Source organism: Gallus gallus, chromosome 3 (assembly GCF_016699485.2).
Source record: "Gallus gallus isolate bGalGal1 chromosome 3, bGalGal1.mat.broiler.GRCg7b, whole genome shotgun sequence".
Taxonomy (NCBI): Eukaryota; Metazoa; Chordata; class Aves; order Galliformes; family Phasianidae; genus Gallus; species Gallus gallus.
In genome coordinates, this window is record NC_052534.1 from 51,395,511 (window position 1) to 51,421,139 (window position 25,629).

The 25,629-nt window shown below is 41.8% G+C and overlaps 1 protein-coding gene across 9 annotated transcripts in view; it reads left to right on the plus strand.

Annotated features, from left to right (window-relative positions):
* The first annotated feature begins 5,612 nt into the window (after positions 1 to 5,612).
* Positions 5,613 to 25,629, plus strand: part of SNX9 (sorting nexin 9) — a 54,253-nt gene continuing 34,236 nt past the window's right edge. For 2 of the 9 annotated variants that reach the window (XM_015284225.4, XM_040698454.2), the window contains exons 1-4: positions 5,613 to 5,692; positions 17,457 to 17,543; positions 18,848 to 18,922; positions 20,096 to 20,218. In XM_015284225.4, the coding sequence (XP_015139711.1) occupies positions 5,681 to 5,692; positions 17,457 to 17,543; positions 18,848 to 18,922; positions 20,096 to 20,218 (297 nt within the window). In that variant the 5' untranslated portion in view covers positions 5,613 to 5,680. Of the gene's footprint in view, positions 16,450 to 17,456; positions 17,544 to 18,847; positions 18,923 to 20,095; positions 20,231 to 25,629 lie in introns of all 9 variants that reach the window. The other 7 variants (XM_040698448.2, XM_040698449.2, XM_040698450.2 and 4 more) reach the window with 6 other exon arrangements.

Sequence of the window (25,629 nt, forward strand, 5' to 3'; positions counted from 1 at the left end):
TGGTATGCTAACTATCGGTGTACAGGCCTAAAAGGAATGCAAAAATTCAGGATGATAGTTGTGTCAGATGTTTCAGGCTATCTGTTCCAGTCCTTGAACAAAAAAGCCTGGGTTTTTTAATATCATCTATTTCAGAGCTTACTCTATGTAACCAGCTTTACAAAAAATGAAATGAAAATAGCTCTCTCAGTGTCCAATAGCATACTGCGACAGCATTTTGTTTTCCATCCTTTTAATTTCTTTTTCTTTCTTTTTTTAGTGTACCTTTTTCACCTCTTCAGCAGTCACCGGTTGTTTTCATGGGTTTTTGAATGAGAAAATTGAGTCCAGGAAGTCCAGCAGCAGCATGATTTAAAACTGTTGACTTTTACAAAAATGTGTTAAAAAAACCCCACCCCCTCAGAGCACGGAATTTTAGCTTAGCACAGCACTTTCCCCCAGTGTAAAGAAAACAGCATATTCGTAAGCAATACAAAGCCAGTTTTAGTTGCGTATTTATTAAAAATATAACTATGTCAAATCAGGACTTACTAGAAAAATAACAACATAGTATGCCAGAGTTCAGATAATAGTGGTGCTTCATTGCCAGTCCTAAGGATACAAAACCCTGAAGTCCAAAGCAAATGTACAAAGTACAGGTTTTCTCAGAACTGCTTACTCAGAGACGAATTCTGAGAATGAAAAACTGAAAGGAATTTTGGTGCAATTCTGGGTACATTTTTCTATAGCAGCTTTTTGAGCTGGGGAAATGTTACCCTAACATTCTATGGTATTTCAAGATCAGCTAGTTTCATAGTGACCTTCCAGCCTCAGGTGCAGCATACTGTTTAAAAGGTTCTGCCACAGAGAGTTCCAACTAAATGAGTTTGGGACCTTTCTGGTCAAAGACTCAGACCATAATATAAAGGAAAATAATAACATTTTTCCTTGGAATGTTTCAATAGGTGTATTTTTCATATAAAATTTGCAGACGATGGCACATTGTACAGAGCTATGCATAGTTGCCAGCTGCTCTCCTGTTGTTCTGTGCAGTTAACCTTAGATTTCACATATAAAGCAACTCCTATTATTTTCTGTCCAATTTTGGTAAGGGGAGGACAGAGGAAATAGGCCAAAGCAGTATTTAATTCATATTGCTATCTGGCAAACATCAAAGAAATTGTGTTAACTCCTGTTTAACAGAAACTCTGGTCAGCTGGGAGGAAACACGATGCCTGAAGAACCTCTCAGGGAGGTACATGAAACCGTGCATGCATGGCTTCTGAAGATAAAGAATAGCCTACTGTTATTTTTTATCTGCAAGTCAAGCCGTTGCTTAAACGCTTCATTTTAAGGCTTCAGAAATTGGAAATCTGTACCCCTTTTTATTTAAACAAGAAGTGTGTCAGGTGATAAAGTTACACATGATGATTAAAAAGGAGCAGGAGAAGTATGAAATATCTTTGTAATTAATTAACCCCTAATCATTGTTAGGTTTTCATGATCAATTAGTAGTTATAACTGGTCTTCATTCCGTAGCTAGCAGCGCGTAGCATGGAACTAACCTTGTTCACATCTCATTGATAGCCTCTCAACGAGAAAAGAAGAAAAATCACTTCTCACTTCATGAACTACCTTTGAAAATGAAGACCTAGGACAACATACTCTCAGTATGTCTTTTACTGAGACTTTGACATTTACGTGTTTGACATGCTGCTGTTCCATTTGCCAAGTTGACGCCACCTAGTTGATGAGAGGCAATTAAATTGTCCCATAAAATGAACACTGAACAATGGTAGTGCCTTTAATTCCTTGCCCAACAATGCAGCAGGATGACCCAGGAAAGATGGGTGACACTGAAAAATTGGTAAATTCCCATGCATTGTAGTGCTAAGGGCACAACCTGCTAGCAGGGAGAAATCCAAGGTGCACCAACTCAAGGCACTGCCGAGGATGACAGCTTAGAGACATGCAACTCATAGTTCTTTCTCTAGATGGTTTTCTGCATGAAGGTTATCTAAATAACACTGTTTTTTCTTTATCCTTCCTCTCCAGGCTTGCTTAAGTCAGCACAGCCCACAGGAGGACACTGACTTTCAGTTGATGATGAAACTATAGACAGGCCTTGCCCAGCAGAGAACAGTGTTTGGCAAATATCCTTTCCCAGAGTCCATCTTTAATTAAAAAAAATTGCATAGTGCTACTGGTGGGAGCTTTTCACTTGATTAGGGTCTACAACAGATCACTTCTCAATGAACTCTGTGGCAGCAAATATTCTTGGAAGATGATGCAGACAGGTTAATGGCAAACATACATACTTAGTTGAAATCTATAGAGGAAATATTTTTAAAAAAGTAACTTATGTGCTTGGTAAAAGATTTTATTCTGTTGTTGTTGGTTTTTGTTTTTCTGAGGTTCAGATATTTAACTATTAAAGTGTACGTTGAGGCTTTGTTACAAAGTGAATAATGAGCCAATTGTATTTTAAAGCTGATAAGCTCCATGCAGAGCCCTGTTTCCAGCCTACAGAAATGCCACTAAGACTTCTTGTATGTCTACAGCTAAGCAAACCTCCAGTCTTAATTAATTAGGACTCAGATTGGTAGCAGAAAATTAACTAATTTGGAAAATTGGAAATGCTAGGTGACTACTATTGGCAATTTGTTTTTATTTGACCCCTTGTGTTAAGCAACAATAAAGCTTGCAGTAGGAAGAGATACATTTATTCGTAATCCAAAGTGATTCCTAATAATGTCTTTGTTAATGCAAGAACCAATGGCAATTAATTGTGAATAATATTGGAAAGAACACATTAAAATAATAGTCCCAGAACATTCTTTCACCTGGAAAGAAATGTTAGCATTTCCTTCATCCCTCAAACTTGCCAGTCAATAATTATTTTTATGAGTAGTTCACAGTGAAAAACTGTAAACTGGAGATTTTAGGCATATGGGGAGGCTGAATAAATAGTGGCTTTGTTCCTTACTCCCCAGGTGGCCGAGCGGTGCTCTGTTAAAACACACTGGTTAGCAGCTGTAAACGAAGCTCTTCTGGCAGTTGTCCTGACCACAGGTAAAGAATGACAGGCTCCAGCTGATGTGAAAACCCCAAGTTTATTATAAATCACAAAGAAAAACATAACATCAGCTAAATCAAGAAAGGGTGCTTCACACACCTACCTGTTGGTCAGCTCTAAATAAGACAATGCTGGGTCTCTTGATTTCAGACCTGCATCATTTGTATAAAATCCAAGGTTTCCTTAACTATGCATTGGTCCTACAAACTGTGGCCACACTTAGCCCCTGTCTATATCAGGTCTAGTTCATTTACACAGCCAGGGAGTTTCCTTGAGCAGGGAATACCAATACCTGCACATTGCTTAACCATTAGCTACCTGGCTAATTCACTTTTAAACCACTCCAACAGTCCACTGACCAGAAAAATTTGCTGTTCTGGGAGCTAATCTAATCCTATGCAGGGTGAACACAAGTGACTTACTCCAGTCAGAAATCAGTCCAGGCCCTTTTCCCTTGCTAGCACTGTGGACACAGCTATGCCACCTTTAAATTGTGGCAAACTTAGATGGAACTTCTGTCTAGAATCTCTATCCCAACAGCTTATAATGTGAAGAAGGAATGTATACAAGCAGACATTAATATGTTCTGCTCTTTCACCCAGAAGTTTCCATTTCCTGGCTCTAGAAATGCCAGAGACAAAATATTTCTATAGAATCACAGAATGGTTTGGGTTGGAAGGGACCTTTAAGATCACCCAACCCCCTGCTATAGGCAGGGACACCTCCCTCTAGACCAGGTTGCTCAGAGCCCCATCCAGCCTGGCCTTGAATGCTTCCAGGGAGGGGGCATTCACAACCTCATTGGGCAAGCTGTTACAGCATCTCACCACCCTCACAGTAAAGAATTTCTTCCTAATATCTAGCCTAAATGGGTAAATTCCTATTTCATCCAGGAAGCAAGTGGGCTGATTTCTACCCTGGAAGCCCCTTCTCCCAGCCTTCTTCCCACCACACAGCCAGACCTCTGCTGGGCTGCTCTCTGCATAGTGTGGGCTTGGAGTGGGGGCAATCTCCCCCAAACTTGTACCAAGGTATACAAAAATCCTCACTTGGTCACTTCTAAGACCAAAGTCTCAATGTGCATTGAAAATATTATTATCAAGAAATTTAAGGACCAGGGTCCCTAAGAATAAAAAGGAAGCAGGGATTCAAAGAGGTTTGCTCATGAAGGGCGACTGAAGTAGATGAAATACCAGGCTGGGAGCAACCATGCAGCAAAACTGGGCCTCAAATTAAAGGCAGTACTGCAAAAGTCTGCTGTGAGCCGCATGCACTGCTATCATAACAAATAAAAACTTGGAATCACTGTACACATTTAAATGAATTCTGGAAAAGTTAAAACCTGAGGTAATGGCATTTGAAAACTTCTCTAATTAATCATCTCAACCATCTGAAAAATAGTGGTGACTGCTCCAGATCCCTCTCAATTCCTCACCCACACTCTCCATAGAAACTATTTCACTTCTCCTATTTAGATGGATTCTTTTTTCCTACTTAAAAAACAAAAACAAAAAACAAACAAACAAAAAAAACCCCAAAAAACCAACTGTGGACGTATTCTTCTCTTTTAATAGAGCTGCCTCCTTGAGAAAGCATACCACTAGCAGAAGAGAGGTTTGTGATTTCCACAGGTAGGGAAATACGGACATAAAGAGCTGAGCAGGATCACGACCTCCCTTTTAGAAGCCTCCTTGGCAACCCTGGCAATCACACCTCTTCCTTTCACAGAAAGGAGGTTTCTCCCCATAAGACACCACGTACACAAGGCAGAGGTGGGTTTCATGTGGTCCATGAACCTCGTATAACTGTTGCCACCAGATTTCCTCCTCGCCCTTTGGTCTCCTTCCCCAAGGCTGGAAATTGAGTAAGATGTGTTTTGTAAGATGTTGGCAGTGTCTGACAGCAATGGCACAGACCCTGGCTGGACTCTTGAGGCCGTATCCCTGCTGCCACGCACCAAGGCCCAGCAGAACCAGTGCCGGAACACGTCTCTGTGAAAGCTGCAGTGTGAGCCCGGCAGAGGGGAAATTCTTCTCCTTGCTGTTTAGAATCTTTGTGCAGAGGGAACCGAGGCATAACGACTCCAAACACATAACGAAAGAGTTCTATGAGTTTTTCAGTGGCCTCTGACGGCCGGAGCAGGGCTGCCCGCGTCGTCGACGCCGCGGGGTACTCCACAGCCCCGGAGCTGCCCCGTACCAGGAATAGGAATTTGAGGCAAAACCCGACCGAAATGTGAAGGCGCTGCGGACCCGGGGGATGGGGACCCGCCCGCCCTCGGGGCCCGGCCGGGGCGACTCCCCTGGGGCTCCCCCCGCGGAGCCCTCCCTCCCTCCAGCCCCCGCGGCGAGCGGGGTGCAAAGCGGCCCCGCCACTGCCCCCGCGCGCCGCGCCGGGGTGCAGGGGCTGAGGGGAGGTGGCACAGTCCTGCCGCCACACCAGCCGCCGCCTGCCCAGCGCTGCTGAGCCGCCCAGCGGCCCCCAGGCGGCGGCGGCGACCGAGGGAGGTGAGGAGGCGCCGCCTGCGCGGCCCAGCGGCGGCGGGCGGGCCGGACGCGGCGAGCGAGCAGCCGCGGGCCCCGGCGGGGAGGGCAGAGCGGCAGCCGAGCCCGCAGCGGCAGCGCCATGGCCACCAAGGTGAGCGGCTCCCGGCTTTGCACGGGGGCTCCGGGGCGCCCCCTGCGCCGAGCGGGCCCCGCGGAGGGGTCGGCGGCCGTAGCTTCGCTCGGGCACCGAGGGAGAGAAGGAGGGTTCCGTTTCGGGGTCTGGGGAGCGAGTCCCCTCCCCGGGCCTGCCCCTCGCCGCCGGGAGGGGAGGAGGGGGCTGCCGCCGCGTCGCGCCGCGCTCGGGCCTCGCCGCCGCCCGGCCCCGCGCAGGCTTCGGAGCGGCAGCGCCGGCTCCGAAGTTGTTTTCTGCTGGATTTCCGTTCCTCGCCTCGCCCGGCGTGGCTGCAGGGACGGAAAGCGGCTCGAGGCCGGGCCGGTGCCGCCCCGTGCCCCTGCCCCGTGGCTGCCGGGCGGTGCGGAGGGAAGGCCTGCGCGCTGCTGGGCCCGGCGTCCCGTCTACCCGCCCCGAGTCCCGCCGCCTGCCCGCCGGGGGGATGCGGGGGCTCCGAGGGCTGCGGCGGCGCGGCGGGCACGGCTGGCGTGCGGCTGCGGCCGGGCTGAGGGGCGGGGGGCTGCGGGCTGCCCCGCACAGGGAACTGCGGGCTGGGGAGGCCGTGAGGGCCGGGGCAGCTCTCCAGGGCTGCGGCGTGCGTCTTGCTCTAGTAGTAACAAGGTCTGATTGAGAGGGAAAAGAAAAAGAAGGAAGTGAAATTGTTTTGCTTTGTTCTTCAACAGTATCTGCTATTAACGCGACAGTCGAAATTAGCCCATCCTATCTGAAACTGATCTCTTTCTAAATTAACAATACTTATTTACTATACTGGTTGATGAAAGTGGCAGTACTGTTTTGTCTCTGCTCGTGTAGATGGGTAAACGTCATTTCCAAGCTGTCTAAATATTACAAGAGGCTTTTTGGCATTTGAAGTAATACTTTCAGACTGATCCGATTCCGAAACTTGCCCAGCCGTGCAAACGCTTTGTTTTACTGAGGCACCTGTCGTACAGCACGCTGCTTGCGTGGCGTTTCTCAGTATCAGAGAATTCCCGCATCTTCAATGGGTAGGATTTGATGGCTGAGTAGCAGTCTCCAGCCGTCTGAGCAGAGGGTTACTCACTCACCTTTCAGTAGACCTTTTCAGGTGCACCGAAGAAGTGATGTAGGCTTCAACATCATTCATGCGGTTGAAGAAGTATTAATATAAGTGAAATTTATGGCCTGCACAGGTTTTTAGAATATTGTTAATGGACTTAGTTTCATTGTTGGTGGTTGCCGCTGATTTGTGGGCTGTGTGTCTGAATCATGTGTAAGCACACGTAACTACTGCAGGTAGCAATAAAAACAAAATTACAGGTGTAGATGTAAAGCATAATACATGGTATGCTAAGCAGACACTGTGTTCAAATAGTTTATGGGGTTTTTTACCTCACTTTGAGCTGCAGCATCATCCCTGTGAGATCTCATAACGCTGTTTTATCCGTGTATATGGAAGCTTTCACTTTTTGTGAAATAAATTGTTATGGTCATTATGGCCTTAGAATGAAGGACATGTCACTTCTCATAGACTAGCCAGAACCGTATTGAAATCAGATGGTGCAAGATTCTGCACTTTGCAAGAAATAGTAATTTATTTGCATGCTGAAATTGGGAAGTGATAGCAAAAGCCTGACATCTTTCTTTTTAATATTATTATCTCGATTCGCTGTTAACAGTGAATTACTGAAGAGAAGCCTGCTTTATTTTCTTTGAGCTTCACCCATGAGTTAGGTCCCTTTCAGCTCATTATCCTGCTGTGGATTTTAATTTGCTGAACTTGTTCAAATGTCAGCTGTAATAAAGGATACCTTCTTTTAACGGTGTAAGGGAGTGACAGGCTCAGTAAACAGGCTTTAGGAACTCGGCCAACTAACAAGTTACCATTTCGCTTGGAAATTGTTTTCCTTTTGAAGTTGCAGACGTGTTTGCCACCTTCCGCTTGTTCTCCTTCTGAAGCATATCAGAATTACACAAGAAAACGTTGACAAAATTGAACTGTAACTGGTCAGCTGGAGTGTGAATTTCAGAAACGTCCATGACGTGACAACCTGTATAGCTGGTGGGGATGACTGAGTCAGATGCGGCCTGCACTGCACAGCCTGTTTGGTGCTTCCTGAACTAACTCCTGTTTAAACTAGAATATACTTTACAAGGAGAAAATGGCATTTCTTCTGTAATTTGTGTGTGAACTCTGGCCAGTCTTCTTGCCTTCCTCTGTGATAAACCGTGTGGCTTAAGTTCCCAGCGTGCTCTGAAGATGTGGTTTAACCTCATCATCTCTTAGCTGTTCTCTGTACCATTTAATGAGATTTCTTACTGAAATACTAAAACTTTCTGGGGCAGTAACTACTATTTTCATGCAAAAAAAAGAAAGCCTTTATTGATGCTCTCCTGATGTATTAGTTAACTTGCAGCAGGGCAGGGATACTGTAGACCCCACATCCTCTGAAGGCTGTGGGGATTCAGCCTGGTGGTGGGAGCTGACCTCGCAGCTACACTGGATATGTTAGCCTGGATCCTTCAGTAATGGAGTTGAACTTACTAATTCCTAATTTTTGACTGTGCAATAAAAAGGCAAAACGGGCTTGAGCTTAAAAGTGCGTAATGAAGCTTAAAAAAATTCCAAAACCCAGTTACAAAGAAAATGAAATATCGTAAATGTATGTCTCTCGTAGATGCTTGGAAAGGTTTCCAGTCAGGTTCTCTCATTCTTAATGCTTTTGTGCTTTCTGTCTTGGCTTCTTTGGCCTTTCCTCTTTCCGTGCTGCAGTTTGCAAAGTCCCAGCTTTACTCATGCCCTTTCTTTTGTTTTTGAGGTTCATTGAATAGGGAGAGTCGCAAACATCAGGAAGTGATATGCTGCCTTTTAATAATGTGCTCCCTACTGTCATCTATTTTTAGAGGCGTTTGTTTAAAAAGGTAGGCAAGTCTGTTTCTTGCACAGGCTGATGCTTTGCCCTTTGTGAAGCCTGAATTTCAGGATGGTATCAAGGGAATTGGGTAGGTGAGTGTGTGCAGATGGTCAGGACAGCACTTCTGGAACCTGTGCTGCTAAACAATGCGCAATGAGGGGTTTAATGTTTAAGATGGAGGTAGAACTTGGAGCTGGTTAACTGATTTAGAGGAGAAGTGCTATTGGTGAAGTTACTTTCACAAGCTAGGCAGGCATTGGTAACCTTCACTAGGTTTGACTCCACTTGGTGTCAGTATCAACCATTTTTACTTTGTATCATTGGGGACACCTCTATCTCATCAGGATGTTCTTGCTTGTTCACTGGTGTGTCTACTTCAGGAACTCTTCTTTAGTTGTTTGTGATTCTGTTCATAGGTCTGGGCCCTTTTTCATGGGAAGAAGTCCACTGAGGTGAAAGATCTTAGGCTGGATATTTTGTTCTTAAAAGAAGACGGATATAACTAACAATACATAAAATTTTGCTGTTTAAGGCTTTGGATAGCTTTTGTGAATGTCGTTAGCTAGATATACTTGAATTTAGCATGATTCTTCTACTTGTGCTGAGGGAAGATTGTTTTATGTCTGAAAAAACCAGATAGGAAAAAATACAGTACTTTGGACTTGCTCATGTAAGGCTCACCAACAGAAGCCTCGCAGTTTTGTTCCAATCGTTGTGAAGCTGTTTGTATATTTACATAATGAATCAGGCAGAAACAATTCTTTGTTCTGATTTGCAGCTGGGAAGGGAAATATCCCTCTGTGCCAAGGGCTCCAAACTTTGCGTTATGAGAATCTGCCTTCTGTATTGTCCTGACTTTGACAGTACAGAGCCTGTTCTAAGAAATTGAATCTTAGGAAAATATTCAGTTAATCAATCTTAATATTATCTGTGAGATGGGATGAACTTATACTATGCGGATTGCTTTGGTGTGTTCCACTGTTTAAATTCAGCAAAGCAAGATTTAATTGACGATGATTTCATTTACAAACTTAAGATGCAATGGAACAAAACTCATTATGTTAAGTGGTCATTTTGGTTTTATGGTCTTAATCTCCTGGAAATGTTTTGTTAAGCTGTAATTAAGTAGGTGTGAAAATACTTCTTGAGACTTTTTAAAAGTGGCAACCATAGTACCAGAAAAGGTGAAAACGTTTTGAGGTAATGCAAATTTACCTCAAATACCTGACCTATTGATACAGTGAGATGTTAGGATGAGCTCAGCAAGGCAAGAAATAACACCATCATTTTTTGTGAAGGTTCAGATTTTTCCATTCTTCTGTCTTTAACCTTAAGGTCTTTTAACAGTTCGGTGACAAGTGAGTTACTTTACATTCCAGCAATTGTTAGTGCAAGGCTTCTCTTATGAGCTCTTGGGCTGGCAAGCTGGCAGGGTGCTGAGGTTCTTTACGATGTTATGCTCAGATAATGATTGCTCTGACTCAGTTTTTCAAAGCTATTTTAGGCACCTGGGCATTGAGTCATCAGGGACTCGTTACCAGAGGTCGTCATTTAAAAATACAATTACAGTAGTGAGAGAGAAGGAACTCTGGTATCAGATGTTACGAGCGTCATCTGGTCTATAGACCGAGTGATTCAGATTTTCGTTCTGGTCTGATTTTTTCCACATATCAGCATCATTTCAGCAAGAAGTCTTTACTGTTAACTGTGGCTTTGGAATGAAGATTATTTTGCCCCATTCTTTCCACGTTTTCCTTTGCAAATTGTCTTCCTCTTTTAGAACCTCTGTTTTAAATGCCTTCAAAAATCGCTTTCAATACGAACATCCCCGCGTTGTTCTGTTTATGAAAACTTCCTTATTTGATTAGGACAGCTGGCAAATTTCAGAAATGAAAGTTTACAGAGGGAACGCGATACGGGAATTTTGCTATTCTAAATGGATCGGTTCCATCCTGCATTGTATTTACCTGCAGTTGCAACACTAGCGTTGGAAGCAGTGCTGCAGAACGTTACAAAAGCAGGTTGTAGGGAGTGTATATAACAGTGGGAGTGATTTGTTTCAGCCAGCACTGCAGTAAGGCCGATCAACGCTGAGATAACCGGAATTATTTAAGTTAAATAACTGCTGCAGCGGTCTACATTTAAAGCTAAATCTTTCCTATTTCAATGCATGTTTTGCAGTTGGACTGTCACTCAGCTTCACTTCAAACTGTTCTGAGAAGGGCAAAAATCAGAGCTTGTGCCATTGCTTTATTTAGTTGTATCACAGCGTTGTCAGCGATTTGTGATCAAAAAGGAGCTTCCCAAGTCACTTCAAGTTTAAAAGGCAAAGCATTCCTGTCCTGATTCCACAAGCAGAACTTCAGTGCTACTGAGCAGAAGGCTGTGCGTATTGCTTACTGGAAAATTACACTGAAGTTCTGAGCCTTATCGTTTTTTCCAAAGTGGTTTTTCTCATTGAGCTTCATATGGCTAAGGAACATCTGCCAAAAAAAAAAAAAAAAAAGGCAATTAAAAGCAGAATTGTTTAACTTTGACAATTCATCCTCTGAGACCCGCAGCTCTTGAAAGGAAAGGGCATGAGATGCAGCTACTCATGCAGGGAGTTGCCCACACGCATGCTGGCCCAGCTGCTCTCAGGGAAGGCACGTTCAGGACACAGCGTGGTGCGAAGGGACAGCCCTGGGTGCTGCTGCTGAGAGGGCGTGCTTGCGGTGAGCCTGCTAGGTAAGATCAAACCAGTGGTTTTTTTGTCAGTGAAAAGTCTAGTTTCCTCCTGTATTTTAGGGCAGCTCTTCAAAAGGAGGCTATGGGCAGAGCTTCCCCTGGGCGTTAAAGGAAGCTGCTTTACAGAAGGGTTTTCCAGTATGCAAAGTACGGCTGGAAGGAGGAGGGGGCTGTAAAGAGGTGCTGGCAGCGCAGCTTTAGGCAGGTCCCTGGAGAGTCTGAGCACCGCAGCTGCTTTTGGGTATGCAGCGGTGCCTGACCTGGGTTTTCTGCAAGTGGGACTGGCCCAGGTAAAATCCCTCAGTCCCACTCCTGTGCAATGTGGGACTTGTGTACAGCCAGTGACGGTCGTTTTCTTGGGACTTAGCTCTGTGTTGCTGACTTCTGCTCTGACTTGCCATCTGCTCCTCCTTGGCAGAGGAATGGTTGTGTTTTTATTTTGTATCTTCGTGTGCTATCTCTGTTTACACACAGTAGGTTTTTGAACTTGCTCTCTTCTTCGCAGCGTTTAGAGATCGCAGTTCTCAATGTTCATGGCAAAAATAAGTTGTTCTCTTGATTCTAGTTTAAATCAAGCAAAATGTTGGTTTTCCTGGCTGGTACAACAAAAATGGCTAATTTTTAAGAAAAAGCTGTAAACGGTTCTCTTAGGGTGGCTTTAAAGTGGTTCTCTCTTCTGTATGAGAATTTCTTTCTTCGCTTGTGTCATGAAGACACTTGATAACACTATTAGATTTGTTGCTCCTGCTAGGTCTCATTTAAGTCCTGGGGTGCCCCAAAGAGCCCAGCCTGTACAATTCACCTTGCAACAGCACCAAGGCCATGACTGATGAAGCTCTTCATTTTCTCATAGCACTTGATCAGATCTGGGAATTAAATATTTCATCTGCTCCACTGAATTTTAAAAAAGCTTTGGGGAGGTGGCTAAGATTGAAGTAGCTGAAAATCATGGTACCATGAACTAGTGTGGTTAGTGTTTAGTTTTAGCACAATTCTCTCAGCAATACTGTCATTTCCTCCCTTACCAGCACTGCGTTTGTCTTACCAAAATGGTTGCTTACAGAATGAAAAACTGAGAACCTTTCTTACTGTAGATAGCTTGACCGTATTCTTGGAAGTTTGTATATGGTGTTTAATTGTAATTGTATCAGCAGCTCTGTCATATCTTACCAAACTTCCAACTTTTCTAGCCACTTGCAAGGAAACAGCAGTTCAGGCTTGCTTTCTTTAATTCCTTCATAAGTGACAGATACAAAATAGCTGACTGATGCCTGGACCAAGCGCCAGGTGTGCTCTGGCCAGGTCTAATGTTGTCTTATGTGAACTACTGATTAAAGAGGCTGGTTTGTAACTTTAGGGGGTCTTGTACTTTTATACTCTGTCAACAGAAAAGCTTAAAATGGCTGGAAGCTGGTCTGTATTAGAATGCATTGAATCAAAGTCAAGTTTTATTTGACGTAGCATCCCTTTTGCATGCAGGTTGATTGCTTTGATAGTTCTTCATTCGTGTTTAGGTTGCCCTGTGCAGCTGGTGATTTGAGATGCACCGCCTCTAACAGCGTGCTGAGGCTGAGAAAGCTTGAAGTTCATTAGATTACCTTAGTGAAACTGTGTATGTCTCTAATTATTGGGATAATTACTGTTTTATAATCTCCTCGCGTAGAAGAAGTGCTCTTGTATGACTGCAAGCTGTCTTAATGAGTAGGTCACAATGTGGCAATTCTTTCTGGTGAACGCTGCCAGCTTTTTCTGAAACCTTTACTTCTTCCTAGTTTTGTTCTTTGGGGACAGCATTGCAAGGGTTTAACACTGCCTGTTCTGAGATCTCAGGCTGATACCAGGACGATCAACATGGCAGGCTTCTGAAGCACGCAGTTACACTTTGGTTCAGCAAACAATTGCAAGCATGGGTGGTTTGATTGCAGGGGCACAGTAGTGATCGAATCTGGGCAGAGATTTTGATTGCACTTGAGATAAATGTATCCTGCTTAACACCTGTGAAACAGAGTCGTGCAGTGCTTGCTCCAGTTGTGTGTGCTGGTGTAACCAGAATTTATCTTCTCAGTTTGGAAACTGTTTAATCTGTAGTCCATTTGGAGACTCGGTATAGATTTGTGCTTAGAAAGGAAAATATGAGGCAGTCTGGGCACTTGGAGCAGTAAATTGGTTTAGAAAAATGTCTTCTGATAGAGTGGGAGCTCCCTGCTCCTGTTTGTAATACTTTGCTAATTGATAGCTGGATTATAAGTAATGCTTTAAGAGAGAAAGAATACCTAGTTTAAGCACTTAGTGCAATGCAATGCTCAGATGTGATTAACTGGAGAATCTGAGTCAGTATTTGGAAACGTCTCTAAAATCACATGGGTGTTTTGCATGTATTTCTGCAACTGAGTTTACCCTGCTTCTGTACTGCTTGGGTGTGTGTGGATTCTGTTATCTGGTTGCCTGCTGCCCCACCGATATGTCTGTATGGGCACCACCAAGGGTAACTGTGCACCCTTCTAATAGGATTCTGTGAGTATAAGTTCCAAGTGCATGATGTCTGTATTGAAAGTACCACCATCTGAATGCTGCTTCTTAAAACTACCACCAAAAAATGTGCCAGACTCACCTGAATTCCAGTCTTCCCTTCTGTCTGAGAGCAGCTGGAAGTATCTAAAGGGCCACTCTGCTCCCTGGCCCTCTCTGCCACTGTATCTCAGTAGATTCACCCTTCCTCAGCTGCCCATACTGTACTTCAGTTTGATTCTTTCACAGGACTGCTGCTCACTGCAAGGATTTAAGCGGTCTCCTTATTTTTCTGGTTGGTAAATGCAGTTGCACGCAAATAGCTAGCTTTCTTTAGAAAGAATCTGTGCCAAGAGCTGTGAAGAACTTTGGGAATTTGTCAGCTGTGGATGTGTGAGGAGTTTCTTTCCTGATAGAAAGATATTTTTCAGCGAGACAGTTCAGTCCCGTTCACTGGTTTGCTGTCTCTAAGGTCAGAAGAGCTGATCTGTCCTCACCCAAGAACTTATTGCTGCTTGTTATGCCATTAATGCCAGTTCTGCAAGTGCTGGTGGTTAAAGCAGCATGCATTTTCACGGGAATCAAGTATTTCATTACTGTCCCTTACCTCATAAACACTTCAAACTTTTCCCCCTGTGCCTTTTGGAAACTCTTTCTGCTCTGTTAACCTTTCCCTTGGATTACCAGGCAGGGTTTTTAATCTAGTGTGTACGCTGGGTCACGTGTCTGCCTGAAGTACTGGAGGCACGTGCAGCTTCCTGGGTGAAGGGAGGAGTTCTCTGCTCTGTTTCCTCTACCAACGAGCATCTTTTTATTAGCAGGACAAAATGATGCATGTCCTCGTTTCTTAGCTTTTTATCTGTATTTAATTTGCTTCTAATGTGCTTATAGTCAGTGTCGTTACTTCCAAATGAGTAGCTGCAGGTTACTGAGCTGTTCTACAGTTGAAAAATTACTCAGAAGAAAGCGAGCCAGCAAGTCAAGAGACACATTTTTCAGTTTAAATTTGTGGAGTATTTGTGGAGCTGCAGCTGGTGAGGGAGCTTAGAGTAATGACATCTGAATGTTATGATCTCACTTTCTGGATGAATTTGCTTTAATTCTGATCTTGACAGGAAAACAAACAAAAAACCCACCCCAATTTGTCAGTAAAGAAAAAGCGTTTTTATTGAAAAAATGAATTTTAGCTTCTACTTACAGTTTAATAAAATTATGGTATAAAACCATGTTTGAAGAGGTAGTTTTAGTATCCTCAGACTGGTAGGCTTGTCCAGGTAGATGCGTGGCACACATGCAGGAGCGGCGATGCCTGGCATGGTACAGGCAACGGGCATTTTCTCAATCTGCGTTTTATTGGTTTAAAAAGATTAGCGTCATTTTAATTTGCTTTGTAAGAACTCGTTATCGTTTAAAGTTTGGGCTCCAAAATGATGTGTAATTTCTTGAATTCCTAAGGTAAGGCTTCTGGAGGAGGACGGAGGCAATGTTCTTAGAGTCCTTCCACCTTTGATTTTGTTTGCTTCTTGTCTCCTGGGAATGCCTGTAAGAGGAACGTGTGTAGGGATTTCTGTCCTGGAGGCAAGACAGAAAGTAGCTGCCTTTCCAGGCTCGGAGGCATAAGCACTTTAAGAGCTATTTAATATTTCTGCTTAGATTATCCAAATATGCACTTAACATGGCAGTCTGGTATAATTGTGATAGATGGACTAAAACAAAGAGGAAGTTTTGTTAAATCATAGCACCGGATACTGCTGTTGCTGCAGTGAAAAACTATTCAGTCCTGAAGTGTGTAATAGCTTTTGGGTGAACCTGGGTTTTAGAATAAAGAGGGAAGAAAGTTAATAAATCTGAATGATGTTACTGTTGGAAGAAAGGTGGTATATTCAGTGCTCTGAGGTGAGAAAGAAATGGGGTGGCTCCTACTTCTGTTTCTAAAGCATTTTTTTTTTCCTGTTGACTCTGGATACTAATTGTACTAATTTTTAGCCTTGTCACATATCCCTTAGGAATAGCAGCAGTGTGGTAGGAAGAAATACTGCCTATTTCTGAATGGAATTATTTGCAGCTACTTCTTTGTCTCTATTCTTTTCCTTCTGTAGACGTTTCACCAGGCTTCCCAAATTATGATTTCTGCTTCTCTGGTGTGTTGCTAATTTCTTTGAAAAGATTTATCTGCCCCAGTTGCTTTCCAGAAAAGAAATAGGGAATTTGATCTTCTCTTTATGAATCTGGAAGCTACTGCTCCCAGCAGCATGGGAAGTAGGACATGAAGCTGGAGAGCGCCAACGAACCCAGTCTGTTTTTTGAAGCAGACCAACCTTGTGAATCACTGTGCCTTGAAAAGTGCGATACTGAATGGCTGAAGCTCTGACTAATGTGCTAACTACTAAAAGGAAGGTGCACATTTATTAGTGGAATTTCATGCTTTGAACCTTTTATGGCTATTTTCTTTGAGGTGTATGCCACCCTTATCTGTCCTAGGGAAGCTGTCATCTTGTGATATAAGTTTTTTAAACTTTAGCATGTGGCTGAAACACATGAATCTGCAGCATAATGCAAGATCTGTTTCTTGTAGATGTCCTATCCACAGGGAAAGTGTTTTCAAAGGTATGATCAAATTTTGAGTGGGTGCCACTGATGTTTTCCAAATTTTGTGCTATAATGCATGGTGCTTGTTGCATATACTTGAACAAAACGATGAAGGGATGGATCACACACCAACGTGGGTTTAGATGGGCAAGCTACTTTAAAAGCTGCTGTGAGCACAATTGATCATAGATTCACAGAATATCCTGTGTTGGAAGGGACCCGCAAGATTCGTCATGCCCAACCCCTGGCTCCACACAGCACCATCCAAAATTCACACCTATGTCTAAGAGTGATGTCCAAGTGCTCCTTGAACTTTGGCACTTGGGGCCATTGTGGCATAGTGTATAAAGCAGAACTGTTCTTTAAACACTAGACAGCTTTGTCAGTGTTTCAAACAACATTTTTTTAAGGAGCGTAATACCAGATTCAGTACACGTTGAAGGTATTGTGTCTAAACACTTAATAATTAGGTGGTTGGGTTATTTTCTTTTCCCTGCTCCAGTCAATATATAACAGACCTACTCTCGTTATGCATATTTGCATAGTTCCTCCTGTTTACAAAGGATTTCAGAACATAATTTTACATCTTACTTCTTGTGCACCCACAAGAAGTGATTACCCACATCTGCAATAACTTTTGGTTGCCTTTGGCCAAATTGCTTACTCTATGAAACAGTCCCCTTTACCCAAATTGGAGTTGGCACGTATCTTGTAGAAGAAAATATTGGATAATTGGCTTGTTTGGTACCTTCTTCCCCTGGAAAAAAAGCTGTACAGGCAGTTTAGGAGACAGCAGAAAACAGCCAATCTTAAAATGGTCATCCCTGACATGCTCTAAGGAGATTTTAATCCCATAAAATTTATGTTAGCATTTAGCTCGGGGTTCTAATTCAGAAACTAACAGCTCCCTACGTGTTGAATTTGTTCTTTTTATGTCCGTTATTTCTGCTATTTAAGTCATACTTCCTCCATTAAATCTTCTGAACGTGACAGAAGACTCACTGCTGTTTTCTTTTAACATATAGGCTCGTGTTATGTATGACTTTGCTGCTGAGCCTGGAAACAACGAGCTGACCGTCAGTGAAGGGGAGATCATCACAATTACCAACCCGGTAAGAGAAATTAAACAGAAACAGGGCTTCAGTGCACTCTCCTGTCCTAATTCCAGCAAATGAAGGAAAAGATGTTCTAGGTGGCATCTGAAATCCCTGTCTACCCTCCCCTGAAGTAGTAGCATGTAAACTAAACCCAAAGAATTTTCTAGTGTTGTGGCAACAAATACAATGAGCAAAATTCTGGAGAATGGAGGCCCTCTCAGACTTTGCCTACACTCTTTGGAATTTTTTGCTTGACTTTTTTCATCTAAGTAGTGCTGAGTGCCAAGGCAGAAGGATGAGCTAGTGATGGTGATGTGTTTTACATCTGAGTGTGTACCCTCTCCTTTTTTTCTTTTTCCATCTCTTTGGTAATTAAAGCAGTATGTGCAAGGTACAGTGAAGGAGTGGGGAAATACTGAGATAATACTGTTAAGGAAATTTTAAATTAATCATATGCTTGAGCAGTGACATTTGATTTATTAATTTCAACATGCCTTTATAGTTCTTACACTTTAACAAGGTAAGTGTAAGTTGATGATGCTTCTGAATCTTCAGTGATATGGCTCCGTGAATAGGCTTTCTTTTTCAAACAAACAAATCCTCATTTTGATGCCAGATCTTATTATCTGGTTGCACAGGAAGTAAAAAAGCCTAAGCTAATTTTTGAAAGAACATAATCATATGTGATCCTGATACTTTTTAGTTCCGCTGACCATAAATACTTGAAGCACACCTTTAGTAGAACTAGCATCCTCTTTAGTAGGATATTTTGTGGGAGCAGAAGTAAACAATAACTAAATCAGGAGTTCAGTATTTTTTCCAATGGTAGGACTAAATAAATAGTTTACAGCTTTCCAGCTGGTTTTTTGCTGAACAGGCCATTTGTGTGATATGGCAGTATACTGAAAACCAAGTAGAAACTTGTCCATGACTAAACTGTGGGGTAGATCGCAACAAAGGCTCTTGGTCTTTTCTGGTGTAGTAAGTGTAGAGACAGCAGTAGCAGAAATCATGGAAGTCCATTGGTGAGAGACCTGGGATTCTTCAGCCTGGAGAAGACTGAGAGGTGATATAATCACTGTTTATAAATATCTGAAGTGCGGGAGTCAAGTGACTGGGGCCAGAATCTTTGCACTGGTGCGCAGTGACGTAACATGGGGAGATTTAAGATTCAGCAGATTTGAGTGAGTTTGCTGTAGTCATAACTGTCTTTTGAATCTTGCATTCAGCACTTGACAACAAGACAGTGCTTCCTCCTGTGTGGCTTAAAGCCTGCTGTGGGATCCATCTAGAAAAACTATTTATGTATTATTTTTTAGGATGTCGGTGGAGGGTGGTTAGAAGGAAAAAACAGCCAAGGAGAAAGAGGACTTGTCCCAACAGATTATGTTGAGGTAAGTGACTGCATCACTGCGTGCTAAAAAAGCAGAACTACTGAAAAAGCAATCATCTGGTTTGCTGACCAGCTCAAATGTGAAACTTCTAGTATTAATATTCAGAATGTATATTATTGAAACAACTGTAGCTGTCTTCGGAGAGCATGGCAAATGTCATCTAAAACTACTTCTTAGTGCTTCTTAGTGGTTTTCCAAGAAATGCAACAAAAGATTAGCCGTTGTAAATCCTGGCGATCTGCAGAACATGAGCTATTTTGAGTTTGCTTCTGGTTTTGTCTCATGATCCAATAATTTTGTTTTCCCATCTTAGAACACAGATGCAGAAGTGAAATGAGTAATATAAGTTTGCTCTGCTCTTGCTGAGGCTGACATGTCACATGCTTATAAGATCTCTGGAATAGAAATGCACATCTGGGGCTCAGGGTATGGGATCCCACATCCAGGGGCTGCTCCATTTATTTTCCTGAGGGCCTGTAGTGTCTCCTCTGTGTGTTGATCTGCTCTTTGCTTAAAGACTGATGTTATTGGGGTGGGGATGGAACAGATCTCTGAATGTAAAGCATGGAATCTAATTCACCTTTGGAACATAGAGCACGTGCACATCTGCAGGTCATCAGCTAGGTCAAGATTTCTGTCTGTAACTCCTCCAGTGTGTCTAAAGCATGTCCTTCCCTTCCTTCACCAGTGCTGTTTATTTTCACAAAGCAAACAAGCAAATAGAGAAGCCAAGTAAATAAATAAATAAATACTCAGGGTGGGAGATATGTTGGCTTGCATAATCTTGTTCCTTGTATTCATCTGGTTAGCTTCTGAGTAGCTTTTTGCTCTCCTAACTTGTCCCAAACTGATCCTGAATTCCCAGTCTCCATGCAGTAATGTTAACAACCTTGTTAATCCCTAATGAATTTATAGATACGTATCTGCTGCCACAAATGTGTAACGCTGTGCTAATGCACTTCGATTCTATCTATTGTGGAAATGAGTCCTCCAGACTCAACTGCTTGTAAGAGATACTATTGAACTGCTACTAGTAAGAGGTACTGTTGAATTTAAATTCAGAAAGGATGTATGCTGCCATCTTAACACCTGGTGTTAGAAAGATATATGATAAACTGTGTAATTGAATTCATGGAAGCATAAAAAAATCTTCTGCAACTTTTTTCATTTCAGATTATAACTGACGGTACAAAAGATGGAATTAGTTGTGGTAATTCATTAGCTGACCAAGCCTTTTTTGATGCCCTCTCTTCAAATACAGCTCAGACCAGCTCAGCTGCAAAAAGCAGTAATCAGGTAGGTCTCCAGGCAGTTCCGTTGATATAACTGCTTGCATTTCTCAGCTATGCTGTACTGTGTTTGTGAACCCTCATAGAATTACTAATAGAGGTAATTATGTTTTCCTTAGGGAACACTTCTGTTGATTATTTATTGTATCTCTTCAGCTACTGTCACTGCTGAAAAAATAAGCATTTTACCACTTCCAAAAATAGAGCATTTTATTTTTTAGAATCTACAACCATGTAAAACTCTGACTACCTCTTTCTCTGTTTGTACCCCAGTCATGGGTAAATGAACTCTCACTTTTTGCAAATTTGCATTAAGTTACTTGGATTAGTATGCTTACCTTTTTAAGGAACTGTGCTTTTTTTGTCTTTTTAATATCTGCTACTATTGGGTGTTCTTTGCACCATGAGCCAGAGCTGCATACATATCTTTCAGAATTTGAGTAAGACTTGTTTCTTTGATTAAAAAAGATGAAGCCAGTTCTGGCATTGTCTCTTATCAGTTGAAGAAGAAACTTTGTATTTTCTAGAAGAATGTTTTTCTTTTTTCTCATTTTTTATTTTTTCATACTTTTTGTCTGGCATGTCATTTTATTAAGCAGCAAGTGTTTAGCTTCAGTTTAAATATATGAGGACGACCATTATCTTAAACATGAGCAGTTTGTTATGTTCTGCAGATTGCTACATGTGTTACACGTAGGAACAATTAAACATGTCAAAGTCCACAGGTCAGCAGAACAACAAAATCTGCTCTTTCCGGCAGCAGCATGCAAAGCTGTCACTTATTGGAAAGTAAATGCTTTACATTGTAGCAGCTGGGAAAATGAGCCTTGTTTGTGGCAGTTAAAAATCAATTATTAGTTTTCTTAACTGTAACTTGTACCACAGAACGTTGAGATGAATTGAGATCGTTTGAAAACTGTACGTGTGGTGTTTTCTCATGATAGTCAGTATACATGACTGTATGATATTTAATTCATGCTTCCTTGTACTGAGCTAGACGGTGCCAAGACCAACGCAAGGTTGCCTAGCCGTTAACTAAAAGATTCTAACTATTCAGTAATCATTTGTAGTTTGCTTTGTTATGACTGTCTAATGGAAAAGTTGGTGGAGGAGGGAACAGATCCCAGTGGTGTCTGTAAGTGCTTCCTGATGTTGTGCTCTATGCAAAGTCATGGGAGGGTGTAAAGAAGACAGTGCCAGGCTATTTACAGTGGTGCCCAGTGACAGAACAAGAGGCAGTGTGCACAAACTAACACACTGAAGCTTTCATCCAAATATCAGTAAACACTTTTTTACTGGGCGGATGACAGAACGCTTGCCCAGGTTGCCCATTCCTTTTTGGAGATCTGTAAAGGCCACCTGGACATGGTTCTGGGCACCCTCCTCTGCGTGGCCCTACTTGAGTAGGGGTTGGTCCAGATGGACCCAGAGGTCCCTGCCACCCTCAGTCAGTCTGTGATATTGTGGCATGTATATTGTACATGCAAGTACTGTATAAACGGAGTACATATGTGTAATATACACCCACACACTTACAGTCAGAGCTCCAAACCTCACTATGACTGTCTCAATTTTTATCACCAAACTTTTTTTTTTTAATTGATCCCCTGTGAATAATTAGGGTAAACACAGAACTTCAGATATACCTCATGAATTTCTCATCTCGTGCAGAGCGCAAACCATTGATTATAGGTTCCTTTTAACTCACTATTTTACAGTAATTTTGAAGGTAGAGTGGGAACATAATTTCTTCTACTGTTATCCTTGCTCTGGTTTTTCATCCTTAAGAATTTCTAGCCAAACTTTAAATTTGAAGGGCTTGAAATATTTGCAGCACCTATTTCTAATTACTGTTTCTCTTATGAATGAAATATGTAAATAAACTTTACCTGGGAACAACTACTTATTGTATAGTAGCTTAGACTATTTTGAGTGGTGGTAAAGGCATCTGTGCTTAACAGAAGGTACTCGTGTGCCTGGAGAAGGGCAGAAAAAAAAGCCCTTGCCCACATAGGAGGAAGAATTACAATAAAAGATCTGTTCTGTTGGAAATAGAGAACTACTACATCAGTGTAGTTTTGGAAGCTGCATTTCTAGAGGAGACAGAGCTTGAAATGGCAGGTGCTTAACAGTTTGCAAAGGATCAGCAGCATACTGAATCTGTAATACAAACAAACTGCAGTTTCTTCATAACAAGTTTTGGAATAGGGTAACTCCAAGTGAACAGCTTGTCTCATCTTTATCCTGTGTATTATTCTTATGTGTCTCACTCCTCTCCATTATCCTTCAAATGCTCTGTGAGACAGTTTGGAGAAGCAGCATACCATAGTGCATTATAGTATTGTAACTGTATTGCTGGAGATGGAGAGAGAACAAGGGAAGAATGTGAATCTGGATGCAGCCAAGGTCATGCAAGATGTGGGGGAAGCTAATAAATTCCCTCGGGCTGGTATGTTTGGACTTCTTGCTTTCCTGCCTTTTCGTAGCAGAAACCATCTTGTTGCATAGTCAGGATTTCATCGTGATTTCAATTTCCTCGAGTTTGTTTGTTCTAAATCTGGGTTCAGTAAACTGCTGTTTGGTTAAATATATTTTCTAGAAGAGCCTAAGTCTTTCTTTGAATGCTGGTTTCTTCAGTTTCTGACACTGATCTGGTACTTTGTTCACATGTCTTATTGCTAGTAAGAATTTAATTTATATACTGAGTAGTTTGGCTTTAGCTTTTGGATATTATCCCTTTCTTCCAGATCAGAGAGCTCTTTAGTACGTGATATTTTCTCTGCAAAAATTTTATGGTTAATTGTCTCCATCTATTTCTTCATGTAAGAATTTTTTCTTTCCCCCAGAAAAGCCACCTTCTGCAATCTCTTTGATCTTGCATCTCATTTGTAAAATGAAGATACTAGAATTCTGTGCATTACTGCTTTGTAAGTCGCATGGTGCAAAACAGAGATTTAATATTGCTGTTCTGGCATAGAAAATGAACATAGAAACATATGAACATAGAAATGTTCTGGCTGTCGCATCAGGAAGTATTGTTCATCCCCTAGGTACCAGCTTTACTTTTAGGGCTGTTGCCTATAAGAATATAGCCTTCTGTTCTCTGGGTTGCTCCTCAGGTGTATTACTCCACACTTGATTTTGTTAGCATTTGCACTGGTTAACAGAAGTTTGTTCAGGTGCTTTGGATTGATCTGTATTCAGATGCACAGTTGTAAGCAATTGACTTACTATTTTCAGGTTGCTTAATGAGTGATTGGGTCAGTGTACAGAGTGCTTCATCAACAAATACAACTTTTGTGTTCAGACTATGGAAAGCGTAGAAATACAAGAAATTAGGTGTTAACGTAGTGACATTTTGTTACCAGTTATACAAATGGGGAGGGGGTTGAGTTTATTACAGGAAAATTGAATAAAAGCACTTGTAAAAAAAAACGTGACATCTGAGAATTTTTATTACTATTAATATATTAAGATTGCTTTAATGTATATCTAACTTTGCACTGAAACAGGTTGTCCAGAGGAGTTGCAGGAGCCTCATTCCTCTAGGTGTTCAAGGCTGGGGTGGATGGGGCCCTGGGCAACCTGATCTGATGGGTGGCAGCCCTGCCCACAGCAGGGATTTGGAATGAGATGGACTTTAAGATCCCTTCCAACTCAAGCGATTCTGTGATTTCTATGTGTATGATATCTACAGCCCCAAGTTTCAGTAAGTCAAAAAGATGACTTAATTCTTGAAATGGCTACCATTCTTCTACTGGTAAAGACAGAATGGGCTATCTTGCTGTCTTTCAGTACCAAGCCTTATTAAAAATAAAAGATCTAGCTAAGTTACTGTTAGGTTGTTTGTTTGTTTTTTGTTTTTGTTTGTTTTTTGTTTTGTTTTGTTTTTGTTTTTTTTAAGAGACTTGCTGTTTTAATGTAAACTTGATGACCAAGAATGTTTTTCTGTCTTGGTTTTACAGTCCTCAGCTGGATAGTCCATTCATTCAGAAATATATCTTAAATCTCAATGTGCTTCTGATAGGGCTTAAATAAAATTCAACAAATTTATTTTTTAGCTTTATGCATAGTACTCTTGTTGACGTAACTTCAGATGTTCTGCCATATCTCAGGGAGAAGACTGCTTTTATCAAGTAGAAATGCTGCATGTAATAGTTCTCCCAAATCCATTCCTATGTCTTCATCTCTCTAAGTAAGACTTAGTTCCTCCTTCTGTTTACATTCCCTTTTGCTTTCTAAGAAAATAAGACGTCTCTGGTTTCTTACTATGGAACCCTTAATTTTTTGGTATTAGATAAAGATCATCAGGTTGAACAGTGCACTGCTCCTTATCTTTGCTTAAGATCTTTTTTCTTCTTGTTCCATAAATTAATAACTAATGCTACCTACTATTCTAACTTCGTTTTCTTCATTGAGAAAGATACAATGCCCCCAACACCACCTTGGTATTGTGCCATACCTGGATTAGCTACAAATGTAAAATGACAATAGAAAAGGGGTCCCGAGATATTTCCTAAAGAGAAGGGAAGAATTCGGCACAACTTGGCAGTTTTCTCTTCCCCAGCTAATTCCTTGAGTCAGTAGTGTGCCAGCAATAAATATCTTGGTAGAGCTTGCAGCAGCTCCTTTAAAGAGGCTCAAGCAGGTAGTAAACAGTCATGCCCAAGTAACCAAGAGAAAGTGGATGTTTCCAAGAACTACATGTAGAAAATACTGGGGCAGACAAAAACAATGAGAGGAAGCAGTGAAGCTAATTATGTACAAACAAGGGAATAAATGATTAAAGGTGATTATTTTTATCCCCAGAGAAGAAAAGCAGATAGGAGATCTTATTGTTACCTGTGCCTATCGTGTTTGTGGTTTCATGTCTGAAAAGCCTTTGAATAGATTAGTCAACAAAATACAACTTAAGTAACCCTTAAACGGTGAAGATGTGACTTGATACGTGGCTTCTGTGGGTCTCGTGCTGTCTTGATCTCGTAGACTTTACACAAAGGAAGTGAAAGAATGAGGAATTTTCTTCTCAGTCAATCCATTGTTTCTCTGAGTGACAATGAAGGCTGCTAATTTTAAAGAGTAATTTTAAAGAGTTGTGGAAGTTACCTGTAAGTTTTTCTGGCATTAAAATAACACTAGCAATGCTGACACTGAAATGAACTTAAATTATGGTAGGTCAGACATATTGTTTTAGCCAGTAGTAAGTGAAATAATTTGGGATGATTTCTTCTCAGTAGAAGAAAGATAAACTGGTACACTGTTGCTGAAGAGTATGAAAATAAAATTTTTTAAGTCCAGAAGATCCTTTCCCTTCAGAAAACTGTGGGACTTCTGTATAGTCAGGACAAATCAAAGATAGTGAAAACACCTGGTTTGGTGTGCAGAAACTGAGGCAATTCTTAACTTGCTAGGTGTGTA